Source organism: Dendropsophus ebraccatus, chromosome 6 (assembly GCF_027789765.1).
Source record: "Dendropsophus ebraccatus isolate aDenEbr1 chromosome 6, aDenEbr1.pat, whole genome shotgun sequence".
NCBI classification, from domain to species: domain Eukaryota; kingdom Metazoa; phylum Chordata; class Amphibia; order Anura; family Hylidae; genus Dendropsophus; species Dendropsophus ebraccatus.
In genome coordinates this window covers 13,577,550-13,597,328 of record NC_091459.1, presented here as the reverse complement: position 1 = coordinate 13,597,328, position 19,779 = coordinate 13,577,550, and the positions used below count along the sequence as shown (strand labels likewise).

The 19,779-nt window shown below is 39.3% G+C and overlaps 1 protein-coding gene across 1 annotated transcript in view; it reads right to left on the bottom strand.

The window, feature by feature from the left end:
• CSMD1 (CUB and Sushi multiple domains 1) overlaps positions 1 to 19,779 on the bottom strand; it is a 946,348-nt gene that overhangs the window by 142,209 nt on the left and 784,360 nt on the right. The window contains exon 37 of the mRNA XM_069973446.1: positions 17,030 to 17,134. Coding sequence (XP_069829547.1) covers positions 17,030 to 17,134 — 105 coding nt within the window. The remainder of the gene's footprint in view (positions 1 to 17,029; positions 17,135 to 19,779) is intronic.

Below are 19,779 nucleotides of genomic sequence, written 5' to 3'. Positions count from 1 at the left end.
GTGATTGACTGAGTGGCCTGTCACTTCAGAGACGGCTTCAGCATTGGCGACATGGAGAGAAAGGAGCTGCTGAACATCACACCTATGGCTGATACTAATGCCGCTAGGCTTTCTAAAAAAAACAACGCCAGGATGTTAGTGGCAGTGGGTGGGGGGAATCTAAAAGGACACCAGGGAGCATGGAGATAAAGTATCATTATAGATCACAGAGATGATAGAGCTGTCTAATAGGCTCAGTAAGCGAGTGCTGATGTGGCAGATCAGCGCTCCCTCACATTGAATGCTGAATGCATTCAAACCACAATTTGCTAATTTGTATGTATACGTCAATTTCCTCAAAAATGGGATGCCGATGTATACACCCTGCTTTATGGTCCGAGACCACATACATATTTATATTCAGAAACTTACCAATAGTCAATAGCTAGCTTCACCTGGGCTTTTATAGGGGAACTATCAGCAGATTAGATGAATCTAACCTGCTAAAATATCGCAGTGTGGTGAGACCATTACGAGCACTGGGGCATCCATTAGGAGCTTTGTCCACCCCCATAGCCCGCCGCTGACCAGCCCACTCCATTAATTATCATTAGAAAGGGGTGTGCTGGCACTATTCAGGTTGGCAGTGTTCCTAATGGTCTCACAGACTGTGGAGCATGATACTAACTGCACCAGAACAGCACCGGGAAGGAAGGTAAGAAACATACCTGCCTCCCCTGTGCAATAGGGACATACCAGCAGGTTAGATTCGTCTAACCTGCTGATAGTTTCCCTTTAAAGCCAATGGAAAATATGCCTGTATGTGCACATATAGGTCTTCATCCCATTTTGACAGGATGTTGGCGTATACAAGTAATGTGTCATCATGGCCTTAAACAAAATGTCCTTTGTAAATTATTTCAGCTACCATTGAATTTTTAAAAATCTAATTTACAGTAAGTAATTGTTTCAGGACAAGTTTATTCAGATAATTTCTTTTGCTACAAAATATCTCAGTGTATGTGCTTTCAACTCCACGTATTAATCACAAGTGCAAAACCCAATTAATCAAATATCACAAATGACCTTTTCATGCTTCTGGTGTTCATTGATATTACTACTAATTCTCTGCCTTTTAAATGTTATTATAATTAGCCGTGCGTATCTTTCTTCACCATTAATTGTTATGTTATCCTTATTATTCATATTATAAATCAATAAAAATTATATATAAAAAAACTAATCTGTGACATGTAGTGGATACCTTGAAAGCAGCGAGTCAATGCTGCGGCTTACAAACCGGTTTACCAAGGTCTAAGCTTTGTATTGTAACTGAAATTAATTTTTTTTCCAATGCATACCCGGCACAATGCTACAGTATAAACAGACTTTCATTGTTGTGTAATGTTATCTTTAACCACCGCACAAAAGGCAAACACACAAGTTATAAGCAATCAGGGTGAAAATCTGCTCTCTCATAGCAAATTGTTGTTCCATGTTATTCTTTGATTTGTATTCTAAACCTTGAAAACATTTTGTATGAAGCAGTGTTTCTTTTCTTCTGTTGTTGTGATGGATTATCTTTCAGGGGGAAAAAAAAAAGTGAAACCTAAAGAATTTTGGTAGGTGGCTCGAATAATTAAAAAATCCCCCCATTTCACATTAGCATCATAGCTTCCTTTGTTAACAATGTAATGACTGGTATAATGGATTTATTTTCACTTGGAACACAGTGAAACCTTTTGAATTTCAAATGGACTTATCAGGTTTTCTGCAGGATTAAGGTATTTCTGACGGCTACAGTAGAATAGTCTTACTGAACGACTATTATTCCTGGCATTAACACTAGAACCCCAATAGAATGGAAAACAATGCCGATTTGAATAAAACCAAGACCGGATTAAGGTGTGTGTGGGGGGTCTATATCTCTCCTTTGGGTTCCCTGACCCCTCTTGACATGCCATCCTTGGGCATTTGGGAGATGAGAGATGAGAGCCTATGCCTGAGGCTGCAGCAAAGTTAATTTACGATCGAGGATAACACAGGCGCAGAAGCTGCGCCTGTGTCATTCGTGGCGGGTTCAAGCTATCAGTGATAGTCAGGGACCCGCTGCAACTCTCAGCACTGAAGCCATGCTCCAATGCTGAGAGTTAACCCTATAGATACTGCGGTCAGCGCAACCGCAGCATCTATAGGGCTCCTATCAGAGAATTCTTCCTCTACAGAGGGAGAATTCTCTGCCCGGTGTCCATCGGGGCTCTGCGAAGTGATCAGCAGACCTCCCATGGTAGCCATGGAAACTGGAAGCCTGAGGCCTGGCTACGTATGTCCTGGCTACGGATGTACGGCGGGGGAAGGGAGGGAATGCAGGGCTTGTGCAGTGCGCGCTGCCATGTGCTCTAGAGCTCTGCCCCCTCCCCTCTCTCTCCTGCCGCTGTTACAAGATTGTAAAAGCGACAGGGGACAGAGGAGAGGGAGCAGACATATGGGCATAAGCTTATGGAATCATTATGATCCCATAAGCTGTTGTCCAAGAACGACCTGGGCATTGATGCATCAATGACCCCAGGTCGTGAAAGGGTTAAGGGAACCATATGGTCTGGGAGGGGGCAGTGATTAAACTAGTAACCAGGGCTAATTAGTGGGTATTAGGTTCCTTGGGAGACTTTTCAAAGGGTCCCTCCCCACTTTTAAATTTTGGTGTAAGGAACTCCTTCTTTAGTATAAATCCCTAGGACTATTTTAAAGGTGATTAAAGGGGTATTCTAAGTGATTGGAAGCATTCGGTAGCCCCATAGAGAATGGGCAATTTAGTGTCCCCGTTCTTGGGATCGATGGGGTAAGGGCAGTTGGACTCCCAAAGATCTGTTGTTTTCCCCTATCCATATAACATGCCCAGACAAAAACATTTCTTTAAATGAAAAATATAGGTATAAGATACATTTGCTTTTGGTGCATCAGGGAAGGAGCAGGGATTTCTGCAAAAGTCAGGAGTCCTTGTTTATTGAGCAGTGATCCCTTACCACTCCTCAATAAATAATACCCAGGTATTTCACATGAGGTTTGTTTCAATCCATTCGATTGTGGCTGAACCTTCACCGGTATAAACATTTTTTCGTAAATCAGATTTTATTCAAGGTTTTGAAAATGATGACAAAGAAAAGTAGTAAAATAAGTAGACATACAGGAAACATTCCCAAGAAGGCAGATTAAACATTCCAAAAATAAAGTGATTCCATTGGTGCATACCGCTGTAGACTTTGTATACATTATGTAAAGATTGCAGGATGTAATGCTAGGTGTAACATTGTTAAACACGTCTACGATCCCCTAATTTACACCATTCATGTTCCCAGGTATGTATAGGTCCGTAATATATGAAGCTATAAACCTAACTAAAAAAAAAAAAAGAAGAGAGAAAGAGAGAGAGAGAGTACTCAAGGAGAAGGGGGTAGGGGGTGGGAGGAGAGGGAAGGAGGGGAAGGGTGGGGCAGTAGGAGCCTGCATACCATGTCGCCTCCGAAGGCGAAGGAAAAAGCACCTCACTTAACAGGTGCTCATGTTAGTCTCTGAGCAAAGAGCGGGCTCGCTTTGTACAGTGTCCAGTGGAGCCACTGCTTTTCTACCTTTGAACCCCAGGCCTGATCCTCCGCCATCAAAGACTCCATCCTATACAGAAAGTCCATTTCAGTCACCCACTCACCAATGGAGAGCGGGGTTGCGTCTTTCCAGTGACGTGGTATAACAGTGCGGGCTGCTGTCAAAAAGTGGCGCAGCAGACCTTTCCGTATAGCGGAAACCGGACAGGGGATCAAAGATATTGGCGTAGGTGTGATTGGTTTGTCTGTCACCTGTGTGTAGATCTCAAAGACCGCTTGCCAAAACGGCCGTAGAGCCACCGGTATATACATTAAAGGCAGAAATATTTAAAAAAAGGAAAGAAAACTGTTTCCTGATATCACACGTGGAATAATATTGGAATCTGGTCTGTACACACTTATATGATGGGAAGCAGAGTTACTACCCCCTTCAGCCAACATCACTTGTCACAAACCTCTCCTGCCACTCTATACAATGGATCCGCCTGTATCAGGTGTTCTCTACCCGTATATGCATTTAATACAACTCCAAAGTCTGCCCCGTATCACAGTAAATAAACTCCTTTTTCAGGGACACAGAAAGATTAGTGTTCATATATTGTTGTACAAACTAAAAATCTGAAAAAATTAAGTTATGTTGAGTAAATATTTGTAGATATGATTAGTTAAGACGGGAATATACTGTATGTGGATGTTAATTACTTGAAAATGTTGAAAAATCATGAAATCGATAAGGATGACAACAAGCCTTGACAAAGTAGACATAAGGGCATTAAAATTAGCTCCATTAACATGGCATGTTCTATTATCATAATGAAGAGAATGTGAAAAAAAAAGAAGAAGCTGAAACAGTTAAGAGAAACGGTGTCATTTGGCTTATAAATGTATAGCAATATTCTAAGACAGGAATCCAATAAGTGACATAAATCAAAGGCTTTGTTCAGCTTGTAAGATAGGCCTGTAAACTAATTAGTCTTTAAGACACTTACATGAGATACACTGTATAAAACAATTGAGTTTTCAATTCACTTAGAAAATCTTACACAAAAAGGATTGTGGTATATTGTCTTTTGCTATGGTTTTATTTTCAATATTTTTCAAATTGTAGAATAACATAAGATGAAAACATCCATTATGCTATTAGCTACAGCATAGTAGAACATTATGGTCTATGGTCATCTAGAGTCTGTACTGTCAGAATCATTCTCCCAGCAAAACACAGCAATCACTGCACTCAAGGAGACCAGTGAAAAAGTTCCAATGAAGTACTCAATCAAGAGTCTCCACTGATGTCCCATAAAATTTAAATGCAAAAAAGGTGTCCGTGGAGCTTCGTTTGAGATTCTCAAAACACGTTAATAGCCAGATATCCCTAGCCTGTTGCCATGGGGTGCCTCCAGATGGGGACAGCACCACACCACCCTGTTAGGTATCCCTTTAAGTCCCACTCAGTTGCGAGTAGTATTGGAACCTAAACAGGGAAACAACAAGGTGGCCCCTTTTGTGTCAAATTCTAACTCAAGGTGCGGGTATTGTGACATGACGAGGGCTTGCCAAGGCAGGCATCCATCCACAGACAGCTGTTTTGGGGTATTAGCCCCTCGTCAGTGTGGAGCAGGATTCTGGCTGGTTGGGTCAATGACAAATCAACCAACAAAACACAGCAATCACTGCTTTTGGCTTTAAAACATTTCTCTTTATTATCCTACAGAACCTTTTCGTTATCCTCAAAGGGCCTAATTGCTCATTTTTGTTTAAGGTACGAGTATCTGGTACGAGTTGTGGTGAGTTGTTTGAAAATTATATGATCCTATAGTAGCAAAGGCATTAGAAATTATATGTTGAATGGGGGTGGGGCAGAATAGAAGACATAGCCATGTCTGTAGGTTTTGTAGATAGATCACTCAGAATAATCTTGATATTGACATGTCTTTTATATGTGTATTGAGCTGCAGGAATATATATACAGGGGGTAGAATAGATGATGTAGCCATGTCTGTAGGTTTTGAAGATAGATAATTTAGCATATTCTTGATGTTGACATGTATTTTTTTTTTTATGTATTCCATGTATTTCAGGAGGTCCAGGAATGCGGTCCACAAGTCAAGAGCCCTTTCGTCAATTTTCTCCCTTTTAGTTTTTCATTTCATTTGGCCCCCAAAGCTGGTGCAATCTGTATCTCCTATGTTGTAAGCTTCCCCAACGTTGGGTACATGGAAGTGATGTTCATTGTATTTGGTAACCATAAAAGGGTGTCTGGTAACCATAAAAAGATGTCATCACAAAAAGACACTGCCACTCCTGAAACTGTTGGATCCTAATGAACTTAGCTGTAGTAATGTTTAATGGATTAATAATAGGTGTGAAGGACATAAGTTTAGCCCATTAGGGAGACAGAATCTGTATGTATAGTTAGAAGAGTATTCTAAAATAAATGTTCCTCCTCAAAACTGTCCTGTGGGGAGTTTGGGTTTATTGGAAGGATTGCTGTTTAGAAGTTCAAGTAGATCCTGTGGGACTTTATTAGGTGAGACCTGACCATTAGTGGTGTGAGGATGTTCAGATTATAGTATCCTTTTGATTTATTGGAACTGTGGGGGGTTTTCCTATTAGTTGATAGATGATTGCTTTGTTTAGTGGTAAATGTTTGCCCTTATGGATGCCTCATGTACATAAAAGGTTGTTATCTCAGTATTTGATTTCGAAGACTTGTTTCCGTGTCTTTGTATCATTTATTTGTGACTTTGGTTTCAGCTAGATTTTAAGGTTATTGGTCCGGTAGTCAGTTCTGTCCTTGTTTAGTTTGGTAAGTTTGTCGATGAGTTTTTCTTTTTCATACCTCTGTATTATGTTGGATACGTTGTTATCCCATCTTGAGCATCCAGATACATGTTGATATTTACTTGAGACATTCAGTTGTCAATCTTGTCTAAACCTTATTTCTCGGACTGTTGCTTTTGAGACTAAGACTTTCCATGAAGTTTGAAATCACAGAGAGGATGGAATCTATTTTTTTTTCTAGTTATCTTTAGACATTAAATATGCAAATTAGCAGCTTTATTGCAATCGAAGGGGGGGGGGCGGAGATTCCCTGGACCCCTCAGTGCCTGTCCTTCCATTCCACTGACATGTCAATCGCAGCCTACCTATGCAAATTTGCATAAATAATTATATAGGTAATTAATATCCTTCGACAAGATGTGTTGTGATACTAGCCCATGCAGAATGGTTGCTGTTACTGTGCGGGATCTAGGCCAGGGAAGGAGATGTTACTGTATATGAAAGTCATACAGGTCATTTGGGAGGATATAGGTCCAAAAAGCCCTTTAGGCCATGTCCAATAGTCCACGCAGGCCAAATGTAAAGACATTTGTATATATAAAACAAAGGGTCATAGCCATAATTCTATATAGGCCATGAGGTCATGCAATTAATGGTAGTCAAGTGGAGACCTTTTAAAGATATCTGAATGCATAAAGACTGGAGAAATTTATTAGTCCTGGTGCGGTTGCTAAATAGTGATGTGGCCATGTTTCAAGAGCATGGTGCATTCAAAAGTCATAAAGTATTCCATGAAGGCTTCTTTCATCTGTAAAGAAAAGCTGGATGATCTACCTCAGTCCCAGATGACTTGGGAGTCCCCAAAAGATATCTGCGACTCCACTTTCATGATGGGGTTTTCATAGTCTGAAACATACAGTAGTTGGGAAGAGCAAGGGCAGCTTTGATGACTGCATTAAACTGTACCTTCATCCAATGGCACTGCACTGGTGAACACTCTGCTTATTTCAGTCTAGATATGGGTGCAGCAGATTTGGCATTGCAGAAAATTCTTATCCAATACCATGATGAACTGAACTAATACAGTGAAACCTAAATGGAATTTTGGTGAAGAAAGAATCATCTGGCCTTGCAGTGTTACTCACCCAAATTCCAATGCCAGCAATTTTTTTTATCTTCAGAACTGCCATAGGGATCAGCTTTGATTATAATTATGTATATATATATAATATATATCAATATATAATTATATTGATAATAAATATGTTTATTTATTTGTTTATTTATATATATTTATAAAATGGGAAAGGGGGTGATTTGGACTTTTAATAGGGGAGGGGATTTTTTATTAATAAAAAAACATTTTTACTTTTATTTTTACTTTAACTGGAAGTCCCCCTGGGGGACTTGTATATACAAAGCACTGATCTCTCATAGAGATTAATGCTGTGTATGTACATAGCAAAGATCCATCAGATCGGTGATAGATTTCTTTGGCCTGCTGCAGGCCATAGCAATCTTTTGCCGAGCCGGGATCAGCGTCAGCGCTGAGGCCCGGCACAGGCAGAAGAACGGATTTGACCCCTGCAATCGTATCGCGGGGAGGGGGATCCGTCCCACTAGACACCAGGGACATCATGTGGATCTAAGCATCTAAGTGCAGCTGTCAGATTTGACAGCTGCATTTAGATGCTTAATTAGCCACCGCGGCAACGGGACCCGCTCCGGCTAATAGAGGCGCTCCCCGGCTATACATATCAGCTGGGAGCGGCGCCGTTCAGAGCGGGGTCCCGGCGGGACCCCTCTCTGAACACCCCCCACGGCACCCCACGTATCAGATACGTCATGGGTCGCTAAGGGGTTAAACCTGCATGAGCACAACCAAAGCCAAAATAAGGCAAAGAGAACAAGACCCAAAATTACCAAGCGTAATCCAGAAGCCATATAAATAACTAAGTGTAGCCTAGCCCAAGACATCAAAATAATAGAACTATGGGGAACATTTATCATACTAATTGCGCCTGTTTTTAGTCTAATATATGTGGTTTGCCCTCAAAATAAATCTAATATGAATTTATGAAGTTTTTTTAGACAAGACTTTCCAAATTAGATGCAAATTTTTGAATTAGATTTTTTGTTGTTAATTAGATCAAAAGTGCACCAGAATTCTTTTTTAGCTGAATTTATTAACTGTGCAATTTTTTAAAAAGTCACATATATTGGCACATCGCTACGTCTGCGCCGAACCAGGTGAATTTATTAGACTAATTAAAAGACCATTATTTTTTAGACACATTTACTACGCTATTAGACAATTTACATAAATTTGACTAAACACATTAGATTGGAAATTATGCCAAAACATCTTTGACAAAATTGTGTTTTTAGATTTGTTAGTAAATATCCCCCTATATCTGTAGCAAATAATCAGGATAGAAGTGCTCTCCAAATAGATAACAATAGTTATCTATACCTTTGTAGTGACAGGGTGCTAAAAACACATCCTGAAAAGTAAAGTCACAAAATCAAAGAAAAAAAACAGACAAAAACAAACAGACAGTTAAAAATAAAAATACTGAATTGTATGCCTGTCACTTCGTAGGATTTCAGCAAGATCAGGGGTACTTGGTGGATGGCACAAAGAATATATATATATATATATATATATATATATATATATATATATATATATATATATATATATATGTATAAAATGTCATAGATAACAGCATCAGGAAGGGCTCAATGCACATGATCTTTAAGTGTATGATTTGACATTTCCGTGTGCTATAATCAATGAGAACCTAAACACATCACATGTTTAGTGCATGTGCTGAGATAACAACAAAGTCTAAACTATGGCACAGATCAATACCATAAATTGGGGAAACTGAACACCGACAAGATGCCTGCTGCCGGTTACAGCCAAATATTCATTGTTTGACTGCAGTACAATAAGCCCCAAATACTGAAAGATCACGTGGCATACGCTCCTACAAATTGCAGTCAAAGTAAAATTGGAGGTGCACTGATATATAACTTTTACCAGTCACCAAACATCTAAAAGACTCTGAAATTTGACACCTTCTCTTGACCATTGCCAACAATAAGTATATTGTTATATTGTTGGTCCAGAAGGCCAAAACCTGAAATGAAGAAACATTTTCACAATAAAGTGATAAACAACTGCTCCGTAGAACTGGTAGAACACCATAGACATGCAACAAAAATCAAGGAATTTCTCTGGAAAGCTGCAAAGAAGGGCATAACATTTATGAGTTACAAAAAATATAAATATATATATATATATATTATTATTCCTGTCACATCTTGTAGAGCTGTCCTCTGCTGACTGAGGTTATGTTCACACAACGTAGGTTCTGTATGAATCACGGCCGTTGTTACAACACATATTATACACTCCATCCGGGATCCCCAGCGGCGCCGTAAAAACTGACATATCAGTGCACACTATGGAGCGTGCGGCTCCAGCTGCTCGCTTCATTGTGTGCAGTGGGGAGTTCTGATCGCGGGTGTGCACTGATGCGGGTGTGCACTGATGCGTTCACATCAGAACTTAGTAGTGGTAAAGATCATCTGGCTGGTACTGCAGTACCGGCCGGGATGATCTTTTCAGAGACCGGCCGTTCTGTGACCCGGCCGGGTCACACAACGACCTGTCTCATACGTAGTGTGAACATAGCCCGTCTCTTTGTTATGCTGTAGCTTGGACCTATGCTGTATGATTATAATTTTTTTTTTTTTTTTTAAACCCTAGGGTACTTTCTTATACAATAGTATAGAGAAAATGTCATCCATCATGTAGAATGGTTGGAGTTTGTTTAGTCGTCAGGTACTACCTGCATTAGTCAACTGTAGTTTTAAAATCTGTAAGACATGCCTAAAAATTCCATATCATATGAAAACGGTCTCTCTTTACCTCTTCTTGTGCACACTAACCTAGCTTTGCCTCTCCTACTTCTTCCCAGTTGTCTCTCTGTCTTTAAGTTAGTTCTTTTGCATTTGGGTTCTGACAACTGATGGTGTTTATATATATATATATATATATATATATATATATATATATATATATGCAAAAGTCTGTTTGTTGGTCAGCTCACCTGCTGTGGTATAGCCGTCGGTGCACGGTAAGACCCGGAGCCAGGGTCACAGCATACCAGAGAAAAAAGTCCAGCACCAGGTCGGCATATACCATTAAAATTCCATACTTTATTAGACAATCTTCACATAGGACAGTAATAAAAGTTTACGCGTTTCAGCGCTTCTCGCGCCTTGTTCACAACTGAAGCATGGTTGCTTCAGTTGTGAACAAGGCGCGAGAAGCGCTGAAACGCGTAAACTTTTATTACTGTCCTATGTGAAGATTGTCTAATAAAGTATGGAATTTTAATGGTATATGCCGACCTGGTGCTGGACTTTTTTCTCTGATATATATATATATATATATATATATATATATATATATTTATAACACCGTCAGTGTCATCTTTTTGGATGATTCCTCTGCCCTTTTGTTTTTGGAAAACCCTCAATAAAAATGTAATTAAAAAAAAGATCTCTCTTCTTTTTCCAAGTTTGCCTTCTCTTCACCTGCACAGATTTTAACGTTGAAGTCAGTATAAATATGCAGAGCAGGAGGGAAGTCGGGAAGGACAGAGGGACATTTTTCTATAACGATTTTGATAGTTAAAAGTTTCCTTTTATTTGTTGAAAGTCGTTTACAATATAGAAATGTTTTGCTTTGTGTTGAATAAATCATTGATGACGAGGGCGATGATGTGGTGGCCATTAGCGTCATTGTATAGCCTGCCTTTAGAGGTCTTTCCTTAAAAGTTATCCTCTAGTTAGATGTTCCTTTTATATACAAAAGAAGTCCCTTAATATAGATAAAAACAGAAGTTAGAGTATTTACTACTTCTTATTAATGTTCAAAAAATGTATTGAAGAAGCTAAGCTGACCTTGAAAATGAAAAGTAAGCTTTTATGCCATATTTGTCAGTGGCTCTCTGCAAGTAAATTACCATTTCAAAAGAAATAAAGCCAATTATTTGCCATTTATGGATATTCATAAAATGGCGAAAAAAAATAGAAAAACACAAAGTGGAGCAACTTTCGACTACTCAATGAGATTGCTTAATTGATATCCTGCATATAAATCTGTATGAATGACGGGGAGGACATTAATACAACAATCTTTTTGTGATTTGCACTTGTAGTTTGTCACATTTATGACACACACACACAAAAAAAAAGACTAACAACTAACAACTAACAGTATTTTTTCATAAAAAAACAGCCATTGTTGGAGGATGCAACACCGGCCATCGTTTACTAACAGTGCGTAATTAAATGGCAGTGAATGGGACAATGGCCGTAGTGTATATACACTGTATTCACTGCGCCTGTTGTTCACTGCGGCTGCTGAAAATAATTGACAGGCCTATTTTCTATGGCTGCAGTTCGGTGAACAGCGGCCGTAGAAAATAGCCTGTGCTCTTAGTGTAAAGTACAGCTCCTGGGCCGTACTTTACACTGTGGTCAATGGTCAATATGTTTGTGGGCACATCCGAATATGGCCACATTCCAATTGAAATAAAACGATGTTCATCCGGCCGATGCTGCAGGATCGGACGGGTGAACGTGTAAGACAGTGATGGTTGTTTGACATGGCTATGTGAAACAATGGATGTTGTTCTTACTATTTTCTTTTACCACAGTTCGGTGAAAATAGTCTGTGCTCACAGTGTAAAGTATGGCTCCCGGCCGTACTTAACATTGTGGTCAATAGTCAATTGTATTGTGGGAGACCCGAATGTGTCCACATTCCAATTATAATAGAACAAAGTTCATCCAACCGATACTGCAGTATTGGGCGGGTAAACATGTAAGACAGTGGCCTTGTTTGACATGGCTGTGTCAAACAATGGCTGTTAATCTAACATAGTGTGAACATAGCCTTAAATAAAATTTAGGCTTAAGCCCCTGTTACAGAAAACGATCAGAGGAAGCAAGGGAGTGCTGACCTATCAGGTCTGCCCTGGCAATCTTTATCTTGATTTCAATCTCTCTTTATTGATTTATTTATTTTTTTAAAAAGACAAACAATACAAACAAATTGAGGACAGAACATTTCCCAAATACATCTAACAACATTAATTCTAACCACAAAAGGTGAACACCCCGCTCACCTCTCGGCTAGATTTCATTGTTCCATCCCCACACATGTCCCACCCCCACCCACCCCAAAACAAAAACAAAAAAAAGAAAAAGAAAGAAAAATAGAAAGAAAAAAACCCCACCCCCTCTCTCAATCCAACAGAGACTGCATATATTGTGAACCCAAAATTTGGTTCCATGGATCCCATATCCCCTGGGTGTCATTACATCCTCCCCCCTTTCTGCCATTAATTCCTCCATCCTCTGGATTATATTAACCTCATGGATCCACTCTACTATTGTAGGTGGATATTTGTTTTTCCATCTCCTGGGAATGACTGTTCGAGCAGCTACTAAAAAGTGCCGCAACAACCCTTTCTTTATAGAGAGCCAAGACCCAGGGATAATAGACAGCAAGGCAACTTTGGGGGACCTTTCTATAACACTTCATATTACCCTATCAGACACATCAAAGATCCTGTTCCAGAATGACCGGATTATTGGGCAATCCCACCAAATATGAAGAATTGTCCCCCTCCCTGCTCCACAGCGCCAACAAACCTCAGGTATCTCCGGATAAATTGAATGTAATAAGGCAGGGCACCTATACCACCTGGAGAGCAACTTATAGTTCCTCTCCTGAGCAATACAAGCAGTGGATATTCTATGGGAAAAACCAAATGCTTTATCCCATTCCTCCTCAGCAATAGGAATCTGCAGCTCCCTTTCCCAGGACCCAATATAGGGAGGTTGACCTCGCGTAACCGATTCTAATAAAACAGAATAAAAAAAATGAAAGTGTATGTGTAGGAGTTTCTTTTTGTAAAAAAAATTTTTTCTAGTGCAGTGGGTTTAGCCCTCAGTGTTGACATAAGAAAATAATTGATTATAAGCAAACCAGGAGATAAACACCCCCAGCACCTGTGCTCGTCAAGTATCTAAACTAGGTAGTGGTATGTGATAAAATCTAGTGTCATCCTCCTTATCCCAACCCATAAACCTATTTTCTGGTAGAGCTGGAGGAAAGGAGGGATTATGAAAAAGTGAAGTTAAAGGTCCATTTACCGTGATAATTTCATTATTTTCTGTGAGTCTATCCCATAAGTAAAAAACCTTATCTGAAAAAAACAAAACAATGTAATATGTATAGCTGAGGGTGAACTAATGAGGCCTCTAAACCCACCCATTGTTTTGTCTCTCTATGAAAGTGCCAGCCAAAGACACGCTGCAACACTGCCGCTGAATGATATAATTTTGGGTCCGGGAGCCCCACTCCTCCCCGATCTTTAGACCTTGACAATGTCAGGAAGCTAATCCTATAACCTCGTCCTCCCCAAATAAAGGAGCTAAATAAACTCTTCAATCTATTAAAGAAGGATGCTGGAGGATCAATAGGTAGAGCCTGGAACAAATAAAGTAAGCGAGGCATAACATCCATCTTTAGAACATTAATCTTCCCAAACCCCGATATAGACCCTCCAGCATACCTCCTCAAGTCCCTCTCCGTTTTCTCCAAAATCAGTACATAGTTCAACCTGTACATTGAAGGTAAATCCTTAGCCATCTGTATCCCTAGATATTCAATCGAGTGTTTCTTCCATTTAAACGGGAAAACCCATGCCAGATGCTCCCCCTCTCCATTTGGAAGAGACACATCTAATATTTCAGATTTTGCTAAATTAACCTTGAAGTTAGACATGTTTCCATACCTGGAAAATTCCTTCAAAATACTTGGTATCGATACCCGTGGTTGGGAAACGTAAATCAATAGGTCATCCGCACACAATGCGTTTTTAACCTGTGACCACCCTATTGTTAGACCGTGCACACTGGGGCTATTCCTGAGAGCAACTGCCAGATGTTCCATAACAATAGCGTATAGAAGTGGTGAGAGAGGGCATCCCTGCCTCGTCCCATTCCGAATTAAAAAGGGGCGAGACAGGAATCCATTTACTCGGACCTGGGCCAAAGGTCTGGAATAGAGCGCCATAACCCTCTCCCTAAAAACAGGCCCCAAAACAATCTGCTCAAGAGATGCCCCAAGAAAGCCCCAGTGTACACGGTCGAAGGCCTTTTCCGCGTCTACAGACAGCAGACACAGCGGTGTTCTTTTCTTCTGTGCAACAGCAGATGTTCTCTTTTTAAAATTACTCGTTAAGATTACTTTGCAAAGAACAGAACAGTTCAAAGAATGAATTTTATTCACTTTTACAAGCCTTAAAAATAGCTTTGCAATGGCACATAACAATGGTTTGTTAATTTGACCTTTGTCATCCCATTAATCATACTGTTATTGCACAGACCCCTATTCACTCTGGAAAGTTTAAGGAATTTTTTGGAGAAAAAAAAAATATATCTGTTACACAAATTAGATGTCTGTATACTGTAACGGTACTCTGAGCTCTTTTCTTTCATTCATTGAAAAAGGTTTTCCATAAAAAGACAAGAGTCTGAACTACCGCAGATTACATGGTGACAATGAAAAATGCCTGTACGCATCACGGTCTTAATAAGGATTTTGCATTTTCTATAAATTCAAAGGTAAAAAAAATAAATAGCATACAATCTTGTCCTAGGCAGACACTGTTGTAAGTGAAAACTAACAATGAATAAAAAAGTGGTGCAGAAGAACTAATCATCATAAAACCCTTCTGAAATTAATTGCATAAATGGAATGGTGCAACATCGAAAGTTTGCTTGTGAATAAAAATGAGTCAATGTACTTGCCTGAATTACCTCAATCGGTAATTAAAACAGAATATGAAATATTATTAATAAAGAAGTGGTCGAAACTTCCAAGTTGAGAACTCTAAGGCCATCTGCACATGATTAAAATTGGGATTTGTGATACATATATCTCAAATGAGGTGGTAATGAGTTGTAGTTGGACCATGTATGTTTGTAAGTGCGGCTCCCCTCCTGAATCCCACAAATGATTCAAGTTTTCTCATAGAGTGGCAGGACAAAGCTCTGATCAGTACTTACATCAGGGTACTTATATCAGGTCAGGTCTGAGGCTCCACAAAGGTCACATTGTGCCACAGTGATAGTCACAGTAACCCATCCTGCTGTGTATGTTTGAAAGACTAAAGACTACCTCCTTTTACAATCTACCCCACCTATATGACACTCGAGGGTTAGCACCAGACACTTAGCAAAGGATGCTGCCCTATGCCTCCATGGGTCATTGTGACTGCTACGCTACTTTTGACAAATGCTCTACTACATATGGCTGGGAACATTTCACACAAATGTTACATATTGCTCTTCACATGTAAGGGTACATCCCATAGCACCAGGTGGCCACAAAAAAGCTTTAGGCACTATCCTTGGTCACTCCAATTGTGGGCTTATATGTCCATAGCCCACACCTACCCAGCAATGACTCCCAAACAGGGGTGTAACTATAAAAGGGTGGACTCCACTTTACCCCACCCCTAAATTACAGTTGAATCAAGAAATTGGGCCCAAGCCAGCTGGAACGTAGATACAACATCTCAGTGCACCGTCCATGTACGTACTTTACAACAAAAAATTTGGAAATTGGGTCCTACATTTTGCTCCTACAATGTATTATGGCCCCCAGTGTGCCCCTATACTTTATGATAGCTCCCTTTCTTCTCCTAAACAGTCTTCTAGCCCAGAGGCATTACTAAGTGTCCAGCACAAGGGGAGAAAAACACATCTGTAGGCCCTTAACCCGGGCACTTATTTTACAACTTTAGGACAGCATTCTTTTCAGTTCTCCACCAGGCTTTGCAAAGTACTGTATATCAGTGATTGCTGTGCAGCTACATCCAGTAACTACAGGAAACATTGGTAAAAAAAAAGATATGCATACACATTCATACACATACAAAGGTTTTGTAGGGGTCGAGATATCAGATGGCAGTTGATAAAGATGGATAGGAGGGAAGCATGGGAAAAATAGCTATAAAGGAGGCTTCTATGCCTGTCTTTCTCTCCTCTTAGATATCAATATAACTAAATGATGGAACACAGTATTAAACTGGAACATCAAATCTGTTGCAGATCCTGTATGTGTGAATGGATCCTGAAAGATACTGCACTTATGCTCCTGCTCCCAAAGCAATATCTTTACCAGCTCATCAGTTTGTCCCATGTCTCCTTCTGCTGGGTCTTGTTGTACAGCACCACTTTAGCTCACATATTTCCCAGTCACTGGCTTCATCTCACTAGCTTGTGACAAAGTGTATTTCACAGTGGCTGCACTTTTCACTTACTTTTTAAATTCCCCATCAGTGGGCTCCTTTGGTATTGCACATGGTCACCAATCACAGTGGGAAACGGCAGAAAACTTTTCAAATGTTTACCTCTCCTACTTCCACCACGCAAAAACCTTGAATGTCTTCTTCCAGGCTGTTAACCAGTAATCTATAAACTGGTGGTTCTGCGGTCCGAAGGTATGTTTTACAATTCCTTGAAATTTTATTTATTATTATTAGTTTATGCCATTTTCTAAGGTAACTTACTTTTATATTCCAGGTGAAATCCAGCAGCTGATACACTGATATCAGTGTGAAAATGCAAGTAGAGCTGATTGGATGTGCTGTTTAGCAGAGCTGGTACAGTGGTCCCTTAAAAAAAAGCAACAAAATATACTTTTTTAGTCCAGCAAAGTAAAGTAACAGTAGATAAGAATGAATAAATTACAGAATAGGCAAGAAAATTAGAAAACTCTTAAAAGTAGAAAACTATTTTTATACAAAACAGAGCAGAGACATGAAGGTCTGCTGAGTGCAAGGAGCATACCTTAAAGGGAATGTGTCACCTACATTTTCTTTTACTGATTACAGTCAGATAAAAAAAATATTTTATTCAATTCTGTTTCTACTTTCTAACTATAAATATATATTTTTTTCTATTTCACTTTATGTACATTGTTATGGGGGCTGCCATCTTGCCTGGGCTGTTCTTAACAGCATTGAGGGACATGCTTTACAGCAAGCCTCATGGACATAGATTACAATCGACAGACTCTGTCCCCTTAGCAAAGTTCGCTTAACCCACCAAACCAAAAATTTGCTCATTTCAAGTAGCAGATTTTTAACCAATTTGAAATGTTTCTTCTTTTTAATATTCGACACGGTAAAGCAATAAAACAAATATCTGCAACTGATTGCATACACTTTGAGGCTGGGTTCACACAGAATATATTTCAGTCAGTATATTTCAGTCAGTATTGTGGTCCTCATATTGCAACCAAAACCAGGAGTGGATTGAAAGCACAGAAAGGCTCTGTTCACACAATGCTGAAATTGAGTGGATGGCCGTCATTTAATGGCAAATATTTGCTGTTATTTTAAAACGACGGCTGTTATATTGAAATAATGGCCGTTATTTACTGTTCTATGGCGGCCATCCACTCAATTTCACCATTGTGTGAACAGATCCTTTCTGTGTTTTCAATCCACTCCTGGTTGAGGTTGCAATATGAGGACCACAATACTGACTGAAATATACTGTGTGTGAACCCAGCCTAAGGTATAAGTGGTCTATGAGGTTAGTCATTATAATACAATCCCTTCAGTAAGTACATAAGCAACAGTTGTGATACTGCACCTTAGTATGCTTCCACTTTCAAAGCAGAATTTTAAATCAAAATTTTAATCATTTCACTGTCATCACTGTGCAATGAAAGAAAGGGTATCCTTAGTGGGTTTTCTTAAAATAGATGTAATCTGAAAAGACCGCTGGGGAAATAGTCTGTAACAGATGCTTATGCGATATTGTCTATCCTGCCCACACAAAAATCTATGACATCCATGGCATGAAGGATACAAGCATATGTAGAGACTATATTCAACTTAGAAGAAATATTGCATAGCTCAGACCTATTTGCAGCCCCAGAGACAGCTCTTTCCTTTACATACATTAAGTAAGCAATGCAGGGAAAATAGCTTACATAACCCATATGACTGGCTTCACTTGATGGACATAAATATTGCATTTACATTTTAAATTATCTTTGGGGATTGACTGTATCAAGATTTATGTATGTTTCCTGGGTTTAAAGGAGTTTTATGGATATGTTGCTGGGAAAGCAACACAGAAGCATACTTACCTAGCTGGCTCCCCTGCTGCAGCCATTTTCCCAAGAACTCTGCCCCTGCTGCAGTCCTCTTCAAGAACTGGGAAGGAAGTTTCTGTCTGCATGGCATGCCACAGGACCCAGGAAGAAGAGGACCAAAGTGGGGACCAGACAGGAAAGGGGCACCGTGGGGGAACACTTTGGGTCAGTTTGCTTCTTTTTTATTCTCCCTACTCTCCCAGCAACATGAGACATAGGGAATTGTCAGGGGACAATGAAGGCTAATCAATGCAATCTTTTCCTGGGATTTTATGTGTATGGCCCAATTAGGATGTATGTGTATTGAGAGAATTTAAAAAGCAAATATATATATAATATATATATATATATATATATATATATATATATATATATATATATAAAAGTGGTCCATCTTTTAGTGTTATGTAGAAAATGTCCAGCTCCCAGGATACCAATAAAAAAAAATCTTCTTTATTGAGATCACAACATAAGTGCAAAGGATACAAAAAAATACAACAGGTTTATATGTTTGACCACAACCTCTGATTGCGAAGTAAAATATTTCCAATATAGGAAGGGCAGCTCCCCCCAAAAAAATTGGTCACATGACATAATTAAAATGGAAAACATCACATGTGTTTAAAAGTGGAAACGGGATACACAGTGTCTAACTTGATAAACAATATATCACTATGTCCAGCACAATGAGCACACAATCACTAAGTGTATACAAAGGTCAGGCAAGATAATTGCAAATAGATATAAAAAACCATTTTAAAAAAGAAAGAAAGGGGGGGGGGGGGGAGACTAAAAGGAAAAAAAAAGGGGGGGGGATCAGTGGGTCAGAATGAGGTCATGCCTGTCATTCAGACCATCTTTCACTGTCATTTTGTACTAAATATTAATGATAAAATCTATGCCATAATGATAATGATGAAAATGTAAAATGGATATCATGATATATATATATATATATATATATATATATATATATATATATAGTGAGAAAGGGTTAAAGAAGATAATATAAAGAAGGATAATAAGCACTCCTATACCGACACAAAATAACAGAAAGAACAAGGGTTAAGAAAACAACATGATGGGTTGTTTACTAGTGTAAGAAAATTAATCTACAGCACACATGGCATCTGCAGCTGAGCAGTAAGAGAC